We start from the raw sequence: 23,361 nt of genomic DNA on the forward strand, positions 1-23,361 counted from the left end.
CTTTATTTTTTCCCCCTCTTTGTTCTTCCCCTTTCCTCTCAAGCAGTTAAACAAGGATATATAAACAAGGTATATATAGATATATACATACATATGAAGAAGGGACCCTGAAACTAAAAATCCTTGAAGGAGAAAATCTTCAACTTTGCCTCAGTGAGGGAACCCTGCTCCCTTCCCTTCCCTTCCCTTCCTTTCCCTTCCCTTCCCTTCCCTTCCCCTCCCCCCCAGGGAAAGCAAACAAGACAGTTTCATTCTGTTATCTAGCAAAAGGAATTCCAATCCCATTGAATTGAAGAAACTCATTGAATTCTATTCAAATTCCAGCTCAAACTGAAACCCAGTGAGCAGATGAGCCAACTTGGGACTCCACCCACGAGCCCCCTTCAGCTTGTAGCCAAAGCTCCCATTAGAAAAGAGCTAAACTAAAATTCTCTTTTTGCAGAGGTTCTAAACGAGACAGGCTTTGCCAAGGAGCTTCTGCCCACTGGATAATATTCTTTTCCATTGCCATTCTCTCTTTACCCTCACCTATTTCCCTAACCAGACATTATGCCTCTCTGTCAGGATTTCTAACTTAACTTCCCAGTCCTTATAATAAATCTCTTTTATCAATCTAGCTTTTCAGGTTTATAAATTCCTTTACAGAGAGAACCTCTGCGCCACCAGAAGGGAGTCCTCCAAAACTCCCTATCTTTGCGCCGAATCCCAAGGGGTTGCAGGGGAACCAAACCTCTCCATTTGGTTCCCTGAACCTCGAACCCACCATTAGACCTTATCATTTAACTCCCTGACCACCAGAAACCCTAAATTCATTTTGGTTCCCTAAATCTAGACCTTATCATTTGGTTCTCTACTAAAGGGAACCCCAAAACCTAAACCTCATCACATACAGATAAATACACACATATATGCACACATATCTTTTCTGTCCCTATTAATTCTTTGCTTTAATTCAGTTCAACTTGCCTTGGTATTACTTAATCTTCCCCCACCCATAGATCCCTCCTTTATCTTCTCCCACCCTTTGCTCTTCCCCCTCCATTCTCCTTTCTCCTCTTTATTTCTTTAAAGATTTTGGAGGATTCTATGCCCTTCATGGTATCTATGAAGTGCTGCATATTTAAGCCATTCCTATTATGAGTAGGTTTTCAGAACTATGAGTCCTCCTCCCATCTCTAATGTCTATGTGTCTATTCTTCCTCTCTATTTGTGTAACATAATTACTATTTTTACCTTCATCCTACCCCAATCTTTCTTTTAAGCTACTATATTGCTGATGTTAATTTTAAGTATATGGTATATATTTCCATGTAAAAAACGTAAACAATTTGTCCATGTTAAGTTCCCTGAAATTGATCTTTAATATTGGCATATGTTACATTTTCTATTGAGTTTCGATATGGTTGATAGAAAGTCCTGAAAATCTACAAGTTTGTTCAATGTCCATTTTTTTATCATTCAAAATTATGGGTAATTTTGCTAGATAGGATATTTTTGTCTCCAGGCCTAGTTCTTTTGATTGCCAGTATATATATTTGATTATAGGATTTGTGGTCTTTTATTGTGGCTGCTGATAATTCTAATTGGAGCTCTAGTATATTTGAATTGTTTTTTGTTTATTTATTTGTTTCTTACAAAATTTTCTCTTTGAGCTGGAATTTTGAAATTTAGCAATAATATTCCTAAGATCTCTTTGAGGTGGTGATTTGCAGACTTTTTTCTATTTCTACTTTCTTCTCATGTTCTATCACTCCAGGACAATTTTCTTGGATTATTTCTTGCATTATTGTGTCAAAAGATTTTTTTTTTTAAGTTACAATTTTCAGGGAGTTCAATTATTCTTTTATTTTCTCTTATAGATTAGCTCTTCAGAACTGTTGTTTTTCATATGTTTCATATTCTGTTTTATTTTTTTTCATTCTTTATATTCTGTTTTGTTATTTTGGGGAGTTTTATAGCTTCACTGGCTTTCCCTTGCCCAATTCTAATTTCCAAAGAGTTACTTTCAGCTTTGAAATTTGTCTTCTTTTCTAGTTGATTAACTTTTTTTTCATAATGTTGTTTTTCTCGGATGGTTTTTATTTTTAGTTTTTATTTTTTCCTCAATATCTCTCATTGCATTTTTAAATTCTCTTTTGAGTTCTATAAATTCTGTTTGGGCAAGGAGCCACTTAATGATACTCTTTGGGATAGAAGATCCTCTCTGGTCCTCTGAAGATGAACCCCAGTCTTCCTGTTTCCATAGTAAGTTTCTGTGGTTGGATTCTTTCTTTCTTTGCCAATTCATTTTTTTTTTAAATGAGAAGTATTAGTGTAAGCATCTCTAATGGTGGGGTGGGGGGGGGCTGCTTCTAACTTTACTTCAGATCTCCCCTGTGACCTGCAGTCTGGGAAGTGAAAGTTTCTGTGTGGTTCCTGCTGAGGCTCCAGCCAAACCCAGCTAGCCCTAGGGTCCTTGTTGTTTCTAGAGAGCTAGCCCAGAGGTGTTTACACTTTACTGGGGCTCATTCCCAGCCTGGGGTCTTTCTTCAGATTTTCTTAGGTTGTACAGGGAGGACCCGTTTGGCCCCAAGTCTTCTCGATTTTTCCCTAGTCTATGTTCACCTTGAGGTGCAAATTTGTTCTGTTTACAGGGTAAATCTGGAGAGCTTGAAATTTACTGACTCTACTCCACCATCTTCCCAGAAACTTCCAATTAAATATTTCCTAAATTATCCCTTCTTAAACTGTTTTCCAGGTAAATTTTTTTAATATCAAATATCTTACACTTCTATTTTCCCCATTTTTATTTCATTCTAATATCTCTTGAAACAATTTGTTTGGTCTGTTCTGCTCCTCAAAGAATTCATTTTTTGGATAAAATTTATTAAAAATTATTATAAAATTACTCCATATGGACATTAAGTATTTAATATCAAATATTAATATGCAACTAATACTATGCATTCCACTTTGATTTAAAGTAGTAATAAAAAATTTGGATAAAATTAAATAAATATTACTATTTATTACTAGAAATAACTTTCTAGTTCTTTCCTCATCTTTTTTTTTAATCTTGTGTTACATTTCTTTATATTCATGTGATCATGTGGAAGATCCATTTTTCCTTTTAGTCTCTTTGTTTTAGAATTATATTTGCAATAATTTGTTATACATAGTGTTTTCTTTGACTTAGCTAGCTTTAGTTCCTGAATTGAGGCTTTGTCCCAGAGCCAGGCTCTATCCTCTGCTACATTTCTGGGTGGAGTGGTTGGCTCTGCATGCTCTGGATTCTCTTGGGCCTTATGTTATCCTCTACCTCCTAGGGTTAGGCCCTTTGGATTTTTGGTATTCAAAGCATTAGATATCCAGTCACCTTTCTTGCCTCTCAGGATAGTGTAAGGGACCTCATAATCCTTGAGCCTGGGTTTTTTTGCTTTAAGCACTATGACACTACACTGGTAAACACAATGCTGGTTATTATCTGCTGCTACTTCCTGAGATTTTCAAGCCCAATCCACCTGGCTTTCTGATTTAACTTTTGTCAAATCTTTCAATCTTGTTACCTCTGGACATATAATGCTACATATTGTAGGCTATATATATTCTATCTCTGGTTATTCTGACTTTTACTTTGCTGGAGAAGACAACAATTGTTTACAGGTGAATTCATGACACCTACAAACTTTCTACTATCTTAAAGCTTAGATAACAAACTGTTGATCAGCAAAAATAAGGGGACTACAGAAACACAAAAGGCATATCTATAGGTATACAAGACGCCACTGAAGTTGCTCACTTATTTTCTTGATCATTATTTGGTCCAATGTGAACTTCAGGGTTTTGTTTCAATATATATATATTTTTTAAATATATCTTCGTTTTTGCCTCAAACACTTCGAGCTGTATGACCTTGAGCAAATCACTTAACCTGTATTTACCTCAGTTCCCTCAACTGTAAATTGGGAGTAATTATAACACCTACTTCAAAAAGTGGTTGTGAATGATGTGAATTTGACACAGAATCTGGCACATAATAGGTGCTATATAAATGCTAGCTATTGTTTTGTTATCTTCAAACATTTCTATGATTTTTCTTCCCCTCCCAGACTGATTCTTTTGTGAAGGCAAATAAAGCTATCTTTTGCCTCTGTTCTTATTTGGTCTTTCATTACTTACTTAATGGGTATTTCATCACACAAAATGGGATGTGAGAAAGACCTTACTTTCTCACAGGCCAAGGTTCCCACTATGTTTGAGGCTATGGACTTGGATGATAATATAGTGCTATATTATTTAAATCTAATTCACCTGCAAGTCAATATATCACTCTTCTGAAATCATTGGCCCCCTCCTTCCAGAATGACAAATAACAACAATAATAACAATAAAAATCCTCTATGAATGTTGAAATCTCACTTAAACTAGTAAAATTTCTGAGGACAAGATGAAATCCATATCCTTTTTTCCTTCTTTCATTCCTTTTTTCTTCTTTTCTCCCCATATCTTGCCATTGGACCCAGATGGCTCAGGAGGTAAAAGTGAGCCTGGTGATTTTGCACAGCCTTCTCTCTCTCACTTAAATCCAATTCACTTGAGTGTCATGGAATCACCTCCCTGATGTCATGGTTCTTTGTGAACAAAGGACAAACAACAACAATCACTAAGTCATTTATTTAGCTCCTACTATGTAGATATTGTGCTATTAAAGATACAAATATACAATAAAATTAATCCCTGCCCTCATGGAACTTTCATTCTAACAATAGAGATATTGTATGTATATGGAAACACACACACCATATATATTTTTGTATGTTTACATAAGACATACAAAATAGATCCCAAGATAATTTTGGATGGGAAAGCAGAAGCGATGGGAAAGTTTTTGGCAGAAGTAGCAAGTAAGCAAATTCTTGAAGAAAACCAAGAATTCCAAGAGCCAGAGATACAGAGGGAGGGGACTGGGAAGCCAATGCAAAAGCAAAGAGACAAGAGAATTTAGCAATCAGTAGACATTTAGATTTAGTTAAATGTTGAGGATCCAAAATGAAAATGTATGCACATTTTAATATGCAATATTTCTTCCAGTAAGCAAGCAAAGTCTTATGCACAAAATCTAGTGGAAAAAGAGCAGAAAAAGTGGGAAAATGCTAGTTTTACTGGATCAATAATTTGTGTGACCTCAGTCAATTTCAATATGCTTTTGTTTTCTCATTTATTACAATGGGATAATAATATCGGTTCTACTTTCCTCAAAAGATTGTAATAGAGATAAAATGAGATCCTAAAACATGAAAGCACTTTGTAAAGAGTTAAGTTCCAGAGAAAAGTTGAGAAAATGTACTTCTTTCCCGTCTATGCAGAGATATGGGGTATTATGGCGTTGTATATACACTATCAGCCATTATTGATATGTTAGTTGGTTTGGCTGAACTTTTTTTTTTCTAATCTTTATTATTAGGCATAGCCCTTTGGCTATGGAACAGAGAAGGACATATTCTGGATTTAAAGTGATGTAGAAAAAAAATCAACAAAAAATAATTTTTGAAAAGAAAAAGTATAAAATATTATACAAATGTAACGTATTTTTAGGTTTCCAGATTATATCACTTTTGAGTTTGTTTACAGGGTTCTCCCCTTGCAGTTTGTGACTATTTCTGTTCATGATGCTCCGAAAATGTGCCTCAAAGTAAAGTTGGTGAGTGGACGAGCCTACTATCTTCAGCTCTGCGCCCCCTCACATAAACAAGATGTTCTATTCCAACAATGGATTGAGCTCATCTCTCTCTTGAAGTCTACCACTGCTTTTACAGTAGGCCAAAAAGTTTCAAAAGTCCATGAGAACATTGACAAAATGACCAATGCTGAGGATGATATTCAAGTAAGTCATATGGAGGACATTAAATATTTAAAATCAAATATTAATATGCAACAATACTATGCATTCTACTTTGATTTAAAGTAGTTTGATAGGAATAATTATCAACAAGCTAAGAATATGTTCTTGGTAATTAAATTTTAATATTGTTTATGACTATGGAACAAAATGGTTGGCAAGAAAATCATAACAATCCTAGAGATGAGATGTCTGATCATTTACTGAGATCAAGTAACCCTCACTATCATCTAACATGTACTGATACCCATAAGGTATATAGTATTATAGTAGTTTCTAAGCAAGAGGTTTAAGATGAAAGGATATTTGTGAATAATGGAGCATTTCAAAGGACAAACTTGTTGGTGATGGCAAGACCTTAGAAATTATATCTATGTGCAGATGTAGTGGAGTAAAAGAGGAAGTCATGAGAAATTGTAATGCTGAAGAAACTGAACAAGACAGAGATTAGAGACCAATTCAATAAGTTATTAAATGGAGAGAAATACTGGGACCAATGCATCCATGTTGATCCCAGGGCTAGACCAGACTATCATCTCAAAGAGTCTAGCCCCAAGTATCAGGGCAAGCGAGCCTTTTAGGGAATAACAAGAACAATGACATAATGGAGGGCTAGGTGGGGATCACCTAATAGAGAAAGGTTACTGATATTCTAATGACATTAAGGAATGTCTATAAAACCTTTATCTCAACCATTAAGAGGGGACGGTTATAACCTAAGGCAGAATTACAAAATAGGACAATTGGAGAAACTGGGGTCACCCCATTAAAAGGGAACTTTGGCATTACAAAATCAGTAAGTGAGGAACCTGGAGATTAAATTATCAATACTTATGTTGAAACCTCTTGGTAGGAGTTGTGGAGGAGAGATAGGTACTGAACATATTGAGGAAGGAAGGAGAATATCCTGGAAGTCTTTAGATAACTGGTATTATCAACAGAAATAGAAAAGTTAGAGGAGGGGGACAAGTTTTCAAGGAAAAACCAAGAGTTAAATTTTATATGTATTGAGTTTTAAGTATCAGTACTATACTGATGTGAAGGTATTTAATAGAAAATCAGAAATACCTAATGTAAGGTTGGGGGATAGAATTCTAGACTTGGGAATTATTTACATAAAGTCATTAAAGAGATTACAGCAAGATTTCAGAAAAGCCTGAAAAGATTTATATAAACTGATAGTGAATGAAGTAAGTAGAACCACAAGAACATTGTACACAGTAATAGCAAGATTATGTGATGACCAATCATGATGGACTTAGCTCTCTTCTCAGCAATCCAATGATCCAAGACAATTCCAGTAGACTTGGGAATAGAAAATGTCATCTGCATCCAGAGAGAGAACTATGGAGACTGAATGTGAATTGAAGCATTCTATTTTCACCTTTGCTTTTTTTCCCTCATGGTTTTTCCCTTTTGTTCTGATTTTTCTTCCACAACATGACTAATATGAAAATATGTTTAAGAGATTGTACATATATATAATGTATAACAGATTGCTTGTTGTCTTGGGGAGGGGAGAACTAAGGGAGTGAGGGAGAAAGAAAATTTGGAACTCAAAATCTTACACAAATGAATGTTGAAAACTATCTTTACGTGTAATTGAAAAAATAAAATACTACTGAAAATTTTTAAAAGTTAACAAGAGAGGAAAGAAACTGTGTGATCCATGAACACACACATAACAAAGACTACTCCCTTGCTTGACATTTACACTCAAAGGCTGGATTCCCAGAATACAGCTGCTACCTTGGGTGAGAGGAATAATTCTATGGGGCTATATATTTCTAACACTTAAACTCCTAAACTCCCAAAGGTGTTCTTCCCATGGATCACCTAGTAGACTAAATTAATTCTTAACAAAGGCATTTGCAGGAATACATAGCAAAAATGAAATTCTTGAAATTTGAAAAACTGAAACATATTTCCCCCTCATATAGAGTATATTTTCCCACAAATACATATGATACATCTCTGGGAAGAATGAGCACAAACCTAAAGTACACTTGCGGTAAAGTATACATACAAGGGAACACGTGGTGAAAGAGTAACTAACAAGTCCTGGTATAAAAACTCTATTTAGTCTACAGCCTGAAGGGTCAAATACCTTGAAGTGTTGGCTCCTTTGACTGATTAGCTCTATCTGCCCTCAGTATATGTCTCTGCTCCTCCTGGTCTAGTGTCTAGGATTACATGGTCAAGTCAATGGTGGGAAGGAGAGAACAATGTCCTTATATCCAGCTAGAGAACCCTTAAATTAAAAAAAAAAAAAAATATTTCTTTAAATCTTTTCCAATTACATTTTTAGACATTTATTTAAAAAAAACTTTTGAGTTCCACATCCTCTCCCTCTTTCTTACTACTCCTATTCTCTTTGAGAGGGCAAGCAATATAATATTAATTATACATATGAGGTTATGCAAAACATTTCTATATTAGTCATGTTACAAAAGAAAACACATACACACAAGAAAAAAATAAAGTGAAAAAAGTATGCTCCAATCAATTATATCTTTGCATATGGATGGCATTTTTTAAAAATCATGGATCCTTTGAAATTGAAGTGACTCTTTTGAGGACCTGGTTCTCCCACTTCTGTTTAATTCTCAAAATGATGTACTATTGAGCAAAAAAATTATTTAAAATTACTCTAGCTAATTTAAGTCCACAGAAGTGTGATTGATTTGTTTAGTAAGTCAGCCACGACTATTCCTTTCTTGATCCAATTGTCAGTGAGGTTCATACTTCATAAAGGGATCATACTTGTTGTATGACATGGCACTTTTCGAGCATGTAACTACCTTTATATTAAATACTTTGTAATTACATTTTGAGCCTGCATTGTTACATTACTTGAAAAGGGAAATAAAAAACCCTTCTCTTATATTCTACTCCCAATTAAATGTTTGTTATTAACAGCATGTGTTTTAACCAGTGTGTCTTCAACAATATCCTTAATACCAAACTTTAGGTAGTTCTTGCAACTTCCTAGTTCTTTCCACATCCCATAATACTAAAAGAAAACTCTGAAAATAGTCCATATAATAGTTTAGTATCAGGAAATTAACATTACTTCCAAATGTATAGTGCTTCAATTTAACAGGATTTGCTGCTTGATAAATTCCCATAGATTCTCTCCTAAAAAAGCTTTCCCTACTCAAAAACAATAAGCAAAAGGAAAAGACAATTAAGTTTCCCATCTCAGAGGGAAAACTTGGTCCCTAAAAAGCATAAGGTTTTCTTCAAAATTAAGGACCTGGGGTCAAATGCAAATCCCCTCATACTTCAGGTGAGCTACACTGGCTTGGTGCTGATTCATCGACATCCATTAGGTAAAAGGCTCTCTCAGACGTCTTTTCCCTCCCCATCTCCAACGGAGGGCCTTTGAGTTCAGTCAGGTACCAAGGAATATGATAAACTAGTGCTGGATCCAGGAAGGCTGAGGAACTCACCCTTTTTTTCTAAGGGTCTCTTCTACTAGACTCCACATACAATCAAGTTTAATCCTAGAAAATTTCTCCTGGATTCCAGCAACATACGGGTTCTTGAAATAAACAGAAAAATCCAACGATGAGTCTAAACAAAATATTTCTATCAAGCTCAAAGTGTGTACCCTAAAATGTCTCTAGTAATCCTTTATATATAAGAAGAGAACTCCTGTAGTTTTAGTCCAAAATAAATGTTTTCCAGGTCCTCACATTATATGATACCCCAATTTTCTCCAGGGATTCCTAAAATATATAGAGAAATACAGCTCCAAAAATCCAGACTCACCCTTCAAGACAAATAGATCAATTTCAAAAGAAAACAAACTCAGAAATTCTCCCAAAGAGGAGTGAAGATCCCTCAAAAGAATTGAGCTCTTGAGGGAGTTTGTAGAACAGCAAACAAACTTTATTCTATGGACCTGCAGTACATGATGATCTCAGAAATGCTGTCTTGACTCATCACAATAAAGGGAACAGTCTAGGTCAGAGGTCTTAAATGTGAAACCCACAATACTTGGAATGTGATCTGAACCAGATTAAAATGTAATTGGAAAATACTTAACAAAATAAATAGAAACATAATAAAACATATATAATGTTACTATGTGGTTTTCTAAGTCAATATGTGGCCCAGAGGAATCCTTTTATAAAGTTTAGTGATTCACATTCTAGTGTTAAGTTTCCTTAAAAAAGAAAAAAATGGATAAGCTCCCATAATATTTTCTAGGTGAATTTCTAGCCACCTATACTTTAGAGGAATCCACATTGTCGATAATTAACTACAATACTCATAAAAGATACAATGATAAAACAAATAGTACTTAAGCATTAAAACAAACAAAAGTTCACTCAAAGTTATCAAATTGTAATTTATGAAGGAAATAGAAAATAGAATGTTAAAAATAGAATGTCCAATTACAGGCTAAAACTAAAAAAAAAAAAAAAAAAAAAAAAAGAGAGAGAAAAATGGTCATTTTTTTTTCAATAGATCCTATAAAATAGAGTATCCAAGAAGGAAAATCTCAAATGAGGAATGTCTCTAGGGGTGTCTGAGCATAATACTCCCTCTGGAATACTCTTCCCAACTTGCACTCACAGTCAAAGAGTTGGATCCTTATAGGATGATAACTACAACAAAAACAATTACTACTTCTATTACTACTACTACCAACACCACCATCTGTTGAGTTGATTAAGTTCTACTATCTACTACTGTCACCATTACTATTACTACTATTACCACTACTACCACTACCATTGCTATCACTATTCTAGGGATTACTGGATGGGGTTATATTTCTAATCCTGTAGCTCCTGAGCCCTCACCACTAACAATCAGAAAGTAGATTCCATGGGGCAGCTAAGTGGCACGGGAGATAAAGTACCAGACCTGAAATTAAGAAGAGTTATCTTTCTGAGCTCAAATCTAGCCTCAGACACTTCCTAGCTTGCCCTGGGCAAGTCACTTAGCCCTGTTTGCCTCAGTTTTCTTATTTGTAAAATGAGCTGGAGAAGGCAATGGCAAACTACTCCAGTGTCTTTGCCAAGAAAACCCCAAATGGGCTCAGGAAAAGTCTGACTTGCTTGAAATGACTGAACAACAAATCAATAAGTAGACTCAAATAACTCTTAGCAAAGATATTTGTTCAAAGACACAGCAAATATAATAGATTAAAAAAAAAATCATTCCCCATAAGATAGAGTGCACTTTACACAAGCACAATTCTTAGAGGCCTTATTCTTCTACTTCTGATTCCAATTTTTCAACTGGTGAATTTGCAAACAAGCAAATTGGTGAAAATTTTTCTAGCTATTTAAAGTCCCCAGAGACATGGTTGACCAATCACAGTTTGTTTCTTGAATCAAAGGAGTGCATACCTTATAAAGAGATCACAGACCATTCATGACTATCCTTGTACTTAATGTTTGATGATGACATTCTGTTCTTTTTGCATTATATTAACTGAGATGCATATGGGAAGGTGAAACCTGTAAAACCTTTCCCTTTTTCTTTTTTTCATATAAATATTTAATCATTTTAATTTCTTTACTTTTCTAGTTTATATTTGATTCATTCATAACACAAATACTGAGACACTATTATGTGGAAAATATAATGCAGTGGTATGAGGATCACAAAGATTAAGAAGACATAGTCTTTGTCCTAAAGGAATTTACAATCTTATTCTACATCTTGAGTACATGAGCACCCCATGCTTCATCATCTAGAAACTTAGTATCCAATTTGTTGCACTACCAAAAAAAGTTACTATAAGCATTTTTTGTAAATATGGGTAATAGAGATATGTGACAGGAGCAATATCCTAAGGCCCTGTGCTATATTAGGCTAGTTTTATTTTAAAAGATTGATATTGTACTAGAGATTTAATTGACTTAGGGGACTGAGGCTTAGGCCATTGATATGCCTTCCTCAGTATCTGAGTATAAAAGAAAAAAGAAAAGGAGGAGATTCAATTGTTTCAATATTTGACTAGCAGGTTTCTATGAACAAAACTTAAAACTGCACTAAGACTTTTAGGACGTTCTATTTATATATATAAAACACAATGTATATGCATATATATACATTTGTATAAAGGTATGTGTGGGAGATAGATACACACACACACATAGAGACAGACAAAGACAGGAGAAATAAAGATGCATATATGCATGTTTTTGATGTGTGTGTGTGTGTAAGTATACACACAGGAGAAATAAGGACACAAGTACATAAAAGTTTTTGTTTCTTCTATTAGAATATAAGGTCCTTGATTCTTGAGAGTTAGGATTATTTAATTTTTTGCATTTGTATCCCCAGTACTTATCACAATGCTTAGCCCATAATAGACACTTCATAAATACTTCTTGATTAGTTGATTGATTTTGAAAAGCAAGCAAATATCCAAGTAATGTAATGTACTATAAATTCTTAGTGGATGAAATAAGTCTGAGTTCCTGCCATTCTTTTGTCATTGAGCAGTCCAAAAATAGAAATGCAAAAACCCAATGCCAAGTTTGCCCAAAGATGAAAATTAGCAAGTCAGGAAAACTAGAAAGTCAGGAGAAAAGAGATTCTATAGTCATGGTAAAATATCAAAGTGACACTCCCAGGGTCCAGTTGTGGTATGGAGGTAAGTGAAACCAGTGTGGGGAAGAAAACAGAATAGGGAAAGGTCAAAGAGACTAGAAGTTAAAATGAGGGTGAAGAATAGGATAAGTGTAAATGAAAGTATCTATTTAGTATCAGTGCAGGAGTTAGAGAAATTAAAAAAATAAAGAGGAGTTGTGACTGAAGAGTGAAATTTCAATATTTACCACCTTGGAAGTAGAAAATATGGAAAGATAGTGAGGACTAATGTCTAGTTACCCTGGTAGATGACTTGGAATAAAATGAAAAGACAATTATTGGAGTTGAACATGTTAAGGAATTATATAGTCAAAAAGTTGGAGGGGATGTAAATACTGAAGTTCCCACTACTGTTAGCAGGAGATGACAGGGAGAGAAAAATTGAGTGACTTGAGATCATTGGATGACTGATGAAAGGAATAGAAAAAGGTGATATAAATGGATTTTTAGTCAGTGATTAAAAGGCACCATGTAGGCTCTACCAGTGTACTTTCCCAACCTTTTATGTCCATTCTGCATGGGAACTCATTTTCTAGTTAAGTCCTTTTCCTTTATCTAAGAGAACCTCTAAACCATATGGGTACTCAATAAATAATAAAACTATGCATTCAGTCAAGACTTGAGTTTCAAACTCTAAATCAGATACATACTCAAATCATTTAACCAAACAATTCTGTAAGATAATAAAATATAGAGAAACTTGGCAATCTGCCTCAATGAAGGTAGCTTCCAAGCTTGAAATTCCTTCTTCAAAAAAAAATCACAGGTTTGGACTTCTTCCTTCCCCCCCCCCCAAAAAAAAATATCATTAAATGATGTTCTTACTACTATGTCTTATTTTCTATTTGTTATTTTTCCAAAGATAAACAATGAAATAAGTGAGCAGCTTGTGTATATACAAGATCCAGAAAGTGATACTATCCTTGAGAATAAGCCATCTAATAATATCACAATCTCTGAAGTAGCTTTTGAAGAATGTGAGAGTAAATCAGAAGTGAATAATCAAATCAGCTTGAAAGAAAGTGAAACTATTATACAAAAAGAGATAAATGATCCTGACCATGATGAAAAGAAGATTGTAGTTTCAGAGCCAGCTACTAAAGCAGAGGGGTTCAGGTGCGTACAAGATTCTTGGTAATGGGGATTGATGTCTATTTATTCACATACATGCAAATGTGCACACTTTAAAGTTCCAGCATTGGTTCAAACATTGGTCATTGGAGGCTTCTCAGAGGTACATAACTTTATAAATCAAGGTTAGTTAGTTAATTGAAAGCATTAACCAAATTTGTTTTATATTAATGCCTTACAATTCTATAGATTCTAACTTAGCAACTATGGGGTAATTCATTATGCTCTGCCTTTGCCACATTTATATTAGAATGTTATATCTCATCTCCATTGTGTTTTAATTTGGAATTTGACTCTAAAGAGGATCCAGTTAAGAATAATAACAGTTACTTATTAAGAATTAGAATGGGTCCAATGAGGGCAAGTTTTAAAGGTTCAGGTATGGGCTAGATAAGAGGTTAAGTAGTGACAATTAATTGCCTTAATTTATATCAGTACTTTTATGAGGAAGATGCTAATGCTTGTTGTTAAAACATAGATTAAACAAAAAAGATTTTAGTTAAACATTTGAGTACAGTGCCCAGTAATAATAGATGCTTAATAAACAAGGCTAATTGATTAATTAGGGTAATAGAAAACTGGAATGGATTAATAAATGTTATGGAGCTCCTGACCCTAAAATTATTTAAAAAAAGAAATTAGATAATCTTCTGTCTTGGATTATTCAGATATACTTCTGCTTAAAGAAAATTCTCAGGATCTTTCTCTGTCTATAATTTTACAATGAGAAAGGTACATTGTTTGAAGAATTAGATAATATCGAACTCAAATATGCTTTTTCAATTAAAAAAATTATCCAGTTTTTGGATCAACTATGACTTATTTTCCTCATTTTTATAAATGTATATAATAGAATATTGATTACACCAGAAAGACAAGTCAATACAGTGGAGTCTCAGTAATCTGAAGAATGAAAAATCTAAGATGCTATTCAATATTTTAAAATCTTGGTTAACCAATATTTGATGCAAATCTGGCTTTCTTCTTTAGCTACTTTCACAGCTAAAGAGACATAAGCTGTATAAATGCAAACAATTCTAGAACTTTGCATAGAAACCATAAAGGTTTCAAACCATATTCAAACCATAAAGATTATGATCAGCTCTAAGAAAAGCTATGTGCTCAAACCTAGGAACCAACCCAGCTTTCAAGGAATTTTTCTATAGAACTGAATTCCCTTGAATAAGAATTACAAATGGAAATTGAAGTTACTTCCCAGAAATTTCCCTGCTCCCAATAGAGATAAAAAGGTATAGAAGTAACAAGAATAGGAAAATTTCTCCATTAATTTTGATCTAGTTCTCTTCAGAGAAAGATTCAGCAACATCTTAAGTAATGGGTAATGCTAAATAATGCCCATGGTTGCAACAGATTAGAGGTAATTTGAATAATGGATAAAGTAGTAGACAATGTGATTAAAATTATTAAGCATTTGATCCTGAGCAACTTGCCTCAGTTTCCTTCTCATCTACAGAAAGAGGTAATAATTTAATATAGTACTATTTTCATGAGGTTATTGTGATACTCAAATGAAAATACATTAGTAAAGTACCATGTAAACTCTAAATCATTATGTCAATAATCGATGATTATTACTAGTCAAAGGTACACCAGGAAGAGATGGAATGATGTAGTGAAAGAGAGTTGTAAAGAGTTATAAAATCAGGATGATCATGGCTCAAATCCTATGTATGACCTACTAGATGTGTGATCTTGGGCTAACCATATAAGCTTTCAGTGCCCCCCAGACAACTGTCTAAGACTGTTACTTGCAAAATAGGTGCTAATCTACAGTGATGGGAGGGAATTTTCTCATGTGGGAGTTCTATAAGTCATTACTTACCAACACAAGAATGGACAAAAAAAAATTCCTGATATAGGAGAGAAGAAATGAAGGGGTAAAGAAAGCAAGGAAAGCTAACATGTATATATTGGAAAGGTAATAATTCATGTTCTTTCCATTTGCCTTTCTCGTCATCTTCTGGTTAGCTGAGCTGGGTTGTACAGCTATTCTGGGATTCTTCCAGGTGCCTCTAAGTCCTCTGAGCCCCTGACATCACAAAAAGGAAAGGGAACAACTTATATATTTTATTTGTATATATAAATATAATTATATTATTATATAATTTCTAATTTTCAAGTTTAAAAGAATATATACATATACATATATGTATATATACAGTTATGTATTTTCACTCATTTTATTTATATTCACATTTCAGAAGTAAGATCATAAGCCAGATAAATGTTTCAGTTACTATCACAAAGCATTTAGAGAATGACTGATTATATACTATTTAATAATACTTTTGCAAATGTTTGTGGTTGAATTGGCAAAGTTTTGATCTGAGATATTTGTTTTACAGGGATTCCAGAAATGATTTACTCACTTCAGGTATGAAATAAATTCTTTTACATGCTTCATTGTGATCCCTGGTATCCAGGATCATCCACTCAGTTGTAATAGAGTAGAAATAACTAACTTATTTAACAAATGGCTTCCTTTATATGCCATCCTCTTTAAGCATCACTTCTTTTTTTCTCTACCTGAATTGGCATATTTCCTGTGTTCCTTAGGCAGACTAATTAAGTATAAACTACAGAATACCAAGACCATTTCTTGGTACTTGGTAGGCAGAATCCATAGCAATTGATTCAACAAATGACGTGCCTTTCCTGGTTAAGATAGAAGGAAGGGACAGTGCTTATATTCAAGTTCTCAGTAAATTTTTCATGGTCAGTTTTCCCCCCTTGTCTTCTGTTTTGGCTTCTGTACCATTGCTAAGTGGCAACACTGGGTGTTAGCAGTTATTTGTTTCTTATAGTTGAACACTGACAACCCTCCTTTATTTATAGCTGACTTTTGCTACTAAAGTTTTGAAGTGGTGGATGTATTGATATGTTTGTCTTTATAAGCCCCATGGCTGAATTCCCTAGTCAATTTCTTTTTTTTTTTTCCTTTTTAATTATGGGTGGATCTTATATCATTTAGTTCACAGACAAACAAGTAAAGGAGAATTATGGAAGGGATTTATGCAAGATTGCTTCTGCAAAACTTTATAACATATCACTTTCTTCCTTTTTTTTTTTTTAAGAGGAGAATGCAATCTGGAGCTCAGAGAAAATAAAAAATAACATTTCGCAGAACAAGAGATGAGAAAATTTCCTAAAGCTTAAATGTTAAGGCATTTAAAATACATTCACTACAGCCTTACCATATAAGAATTCATCAGAACAAAGAATTTGGGTATCATTTGGTAAGGCTGTAGTCTGCTATATTTTTCAAGGAGGAAGTGATTGTAAGAATTATAGATTTGATTATTATATATTTATCTGTAGTGTGGGCTTCAACATCAAATCTGAAAATAACATCATAAGGAGGTAGGAGGAGGTACCACTCTAATTCATATAACAATTTAAAATTCCTAAACCTGATCTCATTAAGTGCCAGAAGCCACCAATTCACTGCATTTTTCCTCACTTATAGTTGCAAATCTAACATCAATATTAATAGTAATAATATCATGTATTTAGTATTCAAATAATGCCCTTCTCTAAGGAATTCAAACTTTTTCCACCAAAGAAAACTAAAATTAAAACAATTAACTGAGAACTTTTTATAGCTAGCTAATATAAGAATCTTTGGCTTCCCAAATAAATACTAAGAATCTCATTCCTAGCACTTTTAAGACAATACTGATATACTATATATAGCCTAACAATTTGACTTTTGGTTTTCCATAAAGTAATAATTGCTTCCCTTGTTTGTTTTCTTTTACTCATTTTCTAACTCTCCCTATATTTCTCTCCTATATGTTTATTTTTCTTCAGGCTTGTATAGTTTTTCAATTTTCCCTCTGATTAGCCTTTCTTTTCCCTTTTCTACATTTCTCTAAATCATTTCATGTTCTTCTACATTTTCTCATATTCACACTGTATTGCTCCTGCACCCCAACAAAAGATAACAGTGAGTAAAATGAATTTTTAACCTCTCATTCTATCAAACTCAGATTTATTTTAGCTTAAAACATGAATAATCTTTTGATGCTCACAAAGAAGAATCCAAAGTATTAGCTGCTTTCCACTATTAGCAAAAAAAAAAAAAAAAACAACTATCACTACTAGTTCATATCTGATACATATTAGTTACATCAACCAGGAAAATCTTTAGCTGGCTCATCTCACATCTTTCAGTTATTTAATGAGTTACATTTTTCACTCTCACGAGAGGACTGAAAAGCTACTTATAATACAAGTGGCACTTCACATACTTTGTTTTTATGAGGAAGAAATAAGGCATAGTCCAGTATGAGTATCTTCCTAAATCTCTCATTCTTACTCTTTTGATTTCCTAGTCTTCTCTTCTTTATTTTCCTTTATTTATTCACAGTGAATGTGAAGGGCAAAATTATCAGGTGTAATTGATATTTCTCAACAAGACGGATTGAAATGGAGCTGGCAACCAGAGACAGTTAGAAGAGGGAGGAAATGATTTACAAATTCTGGCAGTGTACCCACTCTCTTCCCTCTATACTTTTCTTAAATATTAAAAAATTTAAAAAACTTGAAATTCTGAGAAGCAATGTCTATTTTCTGAAAATGACATGAGTTTTAAAGAAGAAATGAAGGGGCCATTTTTCAGAATTAAAAATATTTGAGTTCTTTTAAAATTTTCCCTTCTTTTCCTCCATTTCTCTTTCCCTCTCTTCACTTTTGCCTTCACTTTGTCACATTTTCCTTGACTTTTCTTTTGTTTTTTTAATCCTTTTACAACTCTTAAAGATCCTTCCTTCCTACCTACCTTTCTCGGGAGAATGAAAGTAGAAAAAAAAGTAATGCAGAAGAAAAAAATGAGCATTTATTAAGCAAGGAATTTGGATCACTAAACCAATTCATCTTTATATATGAATTATTATTATATGTTTATATATATAATCATTTATATATCATTATGTATTAAACATGATTCACAGACATGATATCAGTCCCTTAGAAAATAGTACTTTACTGGGAAGGAGGGAAAAGGGAAAGGGAAAGAGAAAAATATAATTTGGGATTACTAAAATGGCAAAAAAATACAGAATTAGTAGTTTTAACTGTAAATGGGAATGGGGTGAACTCTTCCATAAAGCATAAGCGAATAGCAGACTGGATTATTTACAATAATCCTACAATATGTTATTTACAAGTAACACATTTAAAGCAGAGCAATACATACAGAGTAAAAATTTAAAAAAGAAAAAAAAAAAAAGAAAATAGTACTTTACCTGCCATCCAGAAGTGCAGAAATTCTTTGTTACAATTCATTTTGCTGAATTTCAAAATTGTAGATAAAATTATTCCACATGCGGGTGGACACATGGATATAATATAAATAGAAATTGAACTCTTAAGTAATGGTGCAATTAACTTTCTTAACTTTCAAAATTAGATGGAAGTATGGCAAATATCAATTAGCTGAAGGAAATTCAAATGCAAGGGAGCACAAACATTGCCTTTTAAGTTAAAGCCCTACTTAATGCCTCCAGAGAGCTTAATATAGTCTCCCAGGGTCTTTTTTTTTCCTCTTTGAAATATAGGGTGATTGGTCTCACAGATTCACTTTTGTTCCCCAGCTCTTTTCTTTCACTTTTTTACCCACTCCTAGATAGCAAACACTGATTTAGAATACAATAAAAATGAGCTTGTCTTTATCTGGAGACAAAACCCATTGTAAAAGCAAACAAGCTTTTAAAAAACAACAAAAAACAAGCAAAACATGAAACTCGAAAAGGGAAAAGAATGCTGGTTCACCCAGCAGGAGGCAGGACAATAAAATAGGAAGAGAAGGAAGGAGATATAGTCAACTTCATAGATGAGGGGAAAGTATTGGAAATTATTAAATTCACCAGATCCCATATGTGGGAGAGGAAGGTACATTAAAGCAAGTTCTGAACAAGCACATGGCTTCTCAAAAGTGGATCAATAAACCAGACAGAAGCTCGACTATTCAAGATTACATGTAATTTTATCATCTATTAGGATAGCAGTTCCCTTCCTTGTGAGATTAGTTCCAACATCAAAGGGTCCTAGACCTGTTTGTAGAGCTCTAAAATTCTCTAGCTTTATTGTGCTACCTATAGTACCTATAAAGGTATATATACCTATAGACCTATAAAGACGTATACATTTTAAAAAGAATTAGGAGCTGACTTCATGTAATCAATCATATGGCTTGCTCCAACATCTGAATACAGAGTCTCTTCCAAATATTAATATCCAAATTACAAATGTTTTAATACTTAAGAGGAATCCCAATTCCCACTGCAGCTACTGCCACAAAGCTACTATTATATGATCCCCTTCCTCTACTCTCATTCATTCCTCAAACCAGAATACCTACCAAGAGTACTTACTATAGACTTGCTGCCACAGGAAACTAGATGGGAATACAGCATTCGTGAGGGTGGAGAGGGATGTTCAGGAAAGTAAGTAGTATTTGAGTTGAGCTTTGAAGAAAATGTAAGAGGGATACCCCAATGAGAGTCCAGGAAAAACTGAAGATCAGCCCAGGCTAAAAGACAAGGGGAATGTAAAGGGGAAAGCACCCAAATTCAAAATAGACATTCTTTACTTTAAAAAGGGTGGGAACTTTGGATATGATACATAGAGTGTAATACCAGCAAGACAAAGAACTAGTCTCCAGGGAATACACTAATAACTTCATCCTAAGCCATTATTTGTCCTCATTAACAAAGGAATAAGCTGTAAAATAATTAAATTGAAACTAATCATCTTAAGATAACTATGTAGTGGCTTTACTGAGGGAAGGGTCAATAGATAGGAGAGGCAAGCCCTTTCTCTGGGAGTAAAGATTGGGGAGCATTTAAAGGAAAAAGCTTCTGTAGAGTTCCATGGTGGTCTGGTTGAAAAAACATGGTTAATAAACATTTATTAACCACCTATTATGTGCCAGACACTGTGCTAAATATTGGGGATACAAAGGAAAGGGGAAAAGTCTATACTCTCAAGAAGCTCCCAATTTATTGGGGGAACACAACAGGGAAAAAGAGGACAACCCTGAATGGAACATGATAAAAGCCATAGGAACATAGGTGGGAAATAAAAAGATGGCTATTCTGGATGCCATCTTAAAATGGATGATCTGAGAGGAGTTCTCCATTGTCTCACCTCCATGCTCTCCAGTCTACAGTGAAAAATGCCGGATGATGAGGTTCCTAACAGGCATGCTGAAGTTCAAAGATGTCGTCCAAGGGAAATGAAGAAATGGCTGGTTTGGGCACCATGGAAGATCTAAGCAGAGTTCTTCCATGTATGTGAATACTCCAACTTCAGAGAACCCAGTATTACCAATCAATTAAACAATCAACATTAAGTATCTACTATGTGCCAGGCTAAGTGCTGAGGACACAAAAAGAGGCAAAAGACAGTCCCATCCCTAAAAGAGTTTACAATGTAGTTAGGGTAGATAACACACAAACACACACATTTATAAATACCTGTGGGAGAGACCCAGAAAGTGGTGAATGGAAGAGACCAGATAGGCTAACTGCTTGGGGGAGAGGGTTTGCTTGTATCTCCACAGGTGGAAAAGGAATCAGATGGGTGCCAACGAGCCATATTCGCCTTGTCCATAGGAGAGAGATGGAGCAGACTCTTGAAACGAAGGAAAAGACCCAAGAAACATCGGGTGGTTCCATTGTTGACTGTGCCCATCACTGAATGAGCATGGCAACTCATGGACATCAAAAATTGTTGGACTTCAAAACCTTCAGGAATCATTGGAATCTCTGAGACATGAAAAGATTGTTATAGGACTTCAAAACCCTCAGGAATCATTGGATTCTCTGAGACATAAGATTGTTGTAGGATTTGAAAACCCTCAGGAATCATTGGATTCTTTGAAACATAACAAGACTGTTGTAGGACTTGAAAGCCCTCAGGAATCATTGGATTTTCTGAGAAATGATAAGACTGTTGCAGGACTTCAAAATCTACAGGAATCATTGGATTGCCTAACATATAAAAAGACTGTTGCAGGACTTCAAAAACTTGTGGGGATCATTGGATTCCCTGACACATGAAGCAATGGACAATAGATTGGTTTTGGACTATCTCTTGGCTGCTGAAGAAGGCATATGTATGACTGTTGTTTACATACCCTCCTTCTAGGACTTCTGGAAATCTTTTACAACACCATGTTGATTTATATTGTTATATCATTACTTGCATGTACAATTCATGTTTGTTACACCAAATTGAGCCTGCACTGGCTGTAGGGAGAGTCACCTCTACTAGCCTATGCTTTATTGCTATGTGCTTGTGTAATACCTCCCATGCTGATGGGTTTATGCATACCTGTTTCAAATAAGACCCTTCAGTCCAGAAACCCGCTAGCAATCCCCACTTCCCTTTGGTGCTTTTCATCTCCCTTCCTGAGATGTCAGGGAGGGCATGATCACCTTCTTTTTGGGGTTCTCACCTCTGAGAAGTCAGGAATGGCGTGACCACCTGTGTTTTAAAATAAAAGAAAGCGGGAGATGTAAAGGGCTGAAACTGAGCAGATGCACTTGGACAGCCAAGCACTTAAGGCTAATTAGTTATTGGACAATACTCTATTAGCATATGCTTGGAAAATAGCCCTCCCCACTATTCTGTGCTGGCTCTATCTGTTGGTGTAGACAGAGAATTGTAAGAGGGATTAGAGGTTGGAGTAAGACAATTTTGGGCTATGGAGAGAGAGAAAGAAGGTGTAGAGATTTCTGTGTCCATTTCCCTGACTGCTACCCCAAAAGACCAAGAATAAAGACCAAGGCCTTTTGCTTATCTGACTCCGGCTGATTCTAAGGTATCCAGGATGCTAACTCAGTCTTCACAAATACCTATATAACATGCATATATATAACATGGTATATATAAAGATAATAACTGAAAAGGGAAGCATTAGAATTAGGAGGGGGTTGGAGAAGGCTTCTAGTAAAACATGGGGTTTTAGTTGGGACTTAAAGGGATATCCAGAGTGAGGAAGGGAGAAAGCGCCAGGCATGGGGGACAGCCAGAGAAAATGTCCAGAGCCAAGAGATGAAGTGTGTCTAGTACATGGAACACCTAGAAGGTCAGTATCATTGGAATGAAGGCTATATGTGGGAAACTGATAGGTAAGAAGACTGGAAAGGTAGGATGGAGACTAGATTATAAAGAAGGCAGGTAGGTGACTGAATAGAGATCAAACCTGGAGTCAGGAAGGCCTGAGTTTAAATCTGTCCTTATACACTTACTAGCTTTGTGACCCTAAGTGAATTAAACACCCTGTTTGCCTCAATTTCTTTATCTGTAAAATGATTGGGAGAAAGAAACAGCAAAATGAAAACATACTCCTATCTTTGTCAAGAAAATCCCAAATAGTATCATCAGAAATGACTAAAAAACAAAGGTTATGAAGGGCTTTGAATATCAAAATATTTTGGTTTTGATCCTGGAAACAAAAGAGAACCAATGAAGTTTATTGAGTAAAGACAGAGGTGTGCTTTAGGAAAACCTTTTTTTTTCATTTTTTTTATTATAGCTTTTTATTTACAAGATATATGCATGAATAATTTTTCAGCATTGACAGTTGCAAAACCTTTTGCTCCAACTCTTGGTCCTGCTCATTTCACTTAGCATCATTTCATGTCAGTCTCTCCAGGCCTCTCTGAAATCATCCTGCTGGTCATTTCTTACCAAACAATAATGAA

The 23,361-nt window shown here is 34.7% G+C and overlaps 1 protein-coding gene across 5 annotated transcripts in view; it reads left to right on the forward strand.

Annotated features, from left to right (window-relative positions):
- Positions 1-21,102, forward strand: part of FAM71D (family with sequence similarity 71 member D) — a 53,866-nt gene extending 32,764 nt beyond the window's left edge. Inside the window, exons 5-9 of one of the 5 annotated variants that reach the window (XR_004232039.1) lie at positions 5,611-5,863; positions 13,359-13,612; positions 15,994-16,022; positions 17,459-17,594; positions 18,018-18,183. Coding sequence is in view for 4 of the 5 variants with exons in the window: in XM_031952765.1 (XP_031808625.1) it covers positions 5,611-5,863; positions 13,359-13,612; positions 15,994-16,022; positions 20,813-20,889 (613 nt within the window). In the remaining variant the exon portion in view is untranslated. Of the gene's footprint in view, positions 1-5,610; positions 5,864-13,358; positions 13,613-15,993; positions 16,023-17,458; positions 18,207-20,812 lie in introns of those variants that run through there. The other 4 variants (XM_031952765.1, XM_031952762.1, XM_031952763.1 and 1 more) reach the window with 4 other exon arrangements.
- The last annotated feature ends 2,259 nt before the right edge of the window (positions 21,103-23,361 follow it).

The sequence above is a fragment of the Sarcophilus harrisii genome, chromosome 2 (assembly GCF_902635505.1).
Source record: "Sarcophilus harrisii chromosome 2, mSarHar1.11, whole genome shotgun sequence".
NCBI lineage: Eukaryota > Metazoa > Chordata > Mammalia > Dasyuromorphia > Dasyuridae > Sarcophilus > Sarcophilus harrisii.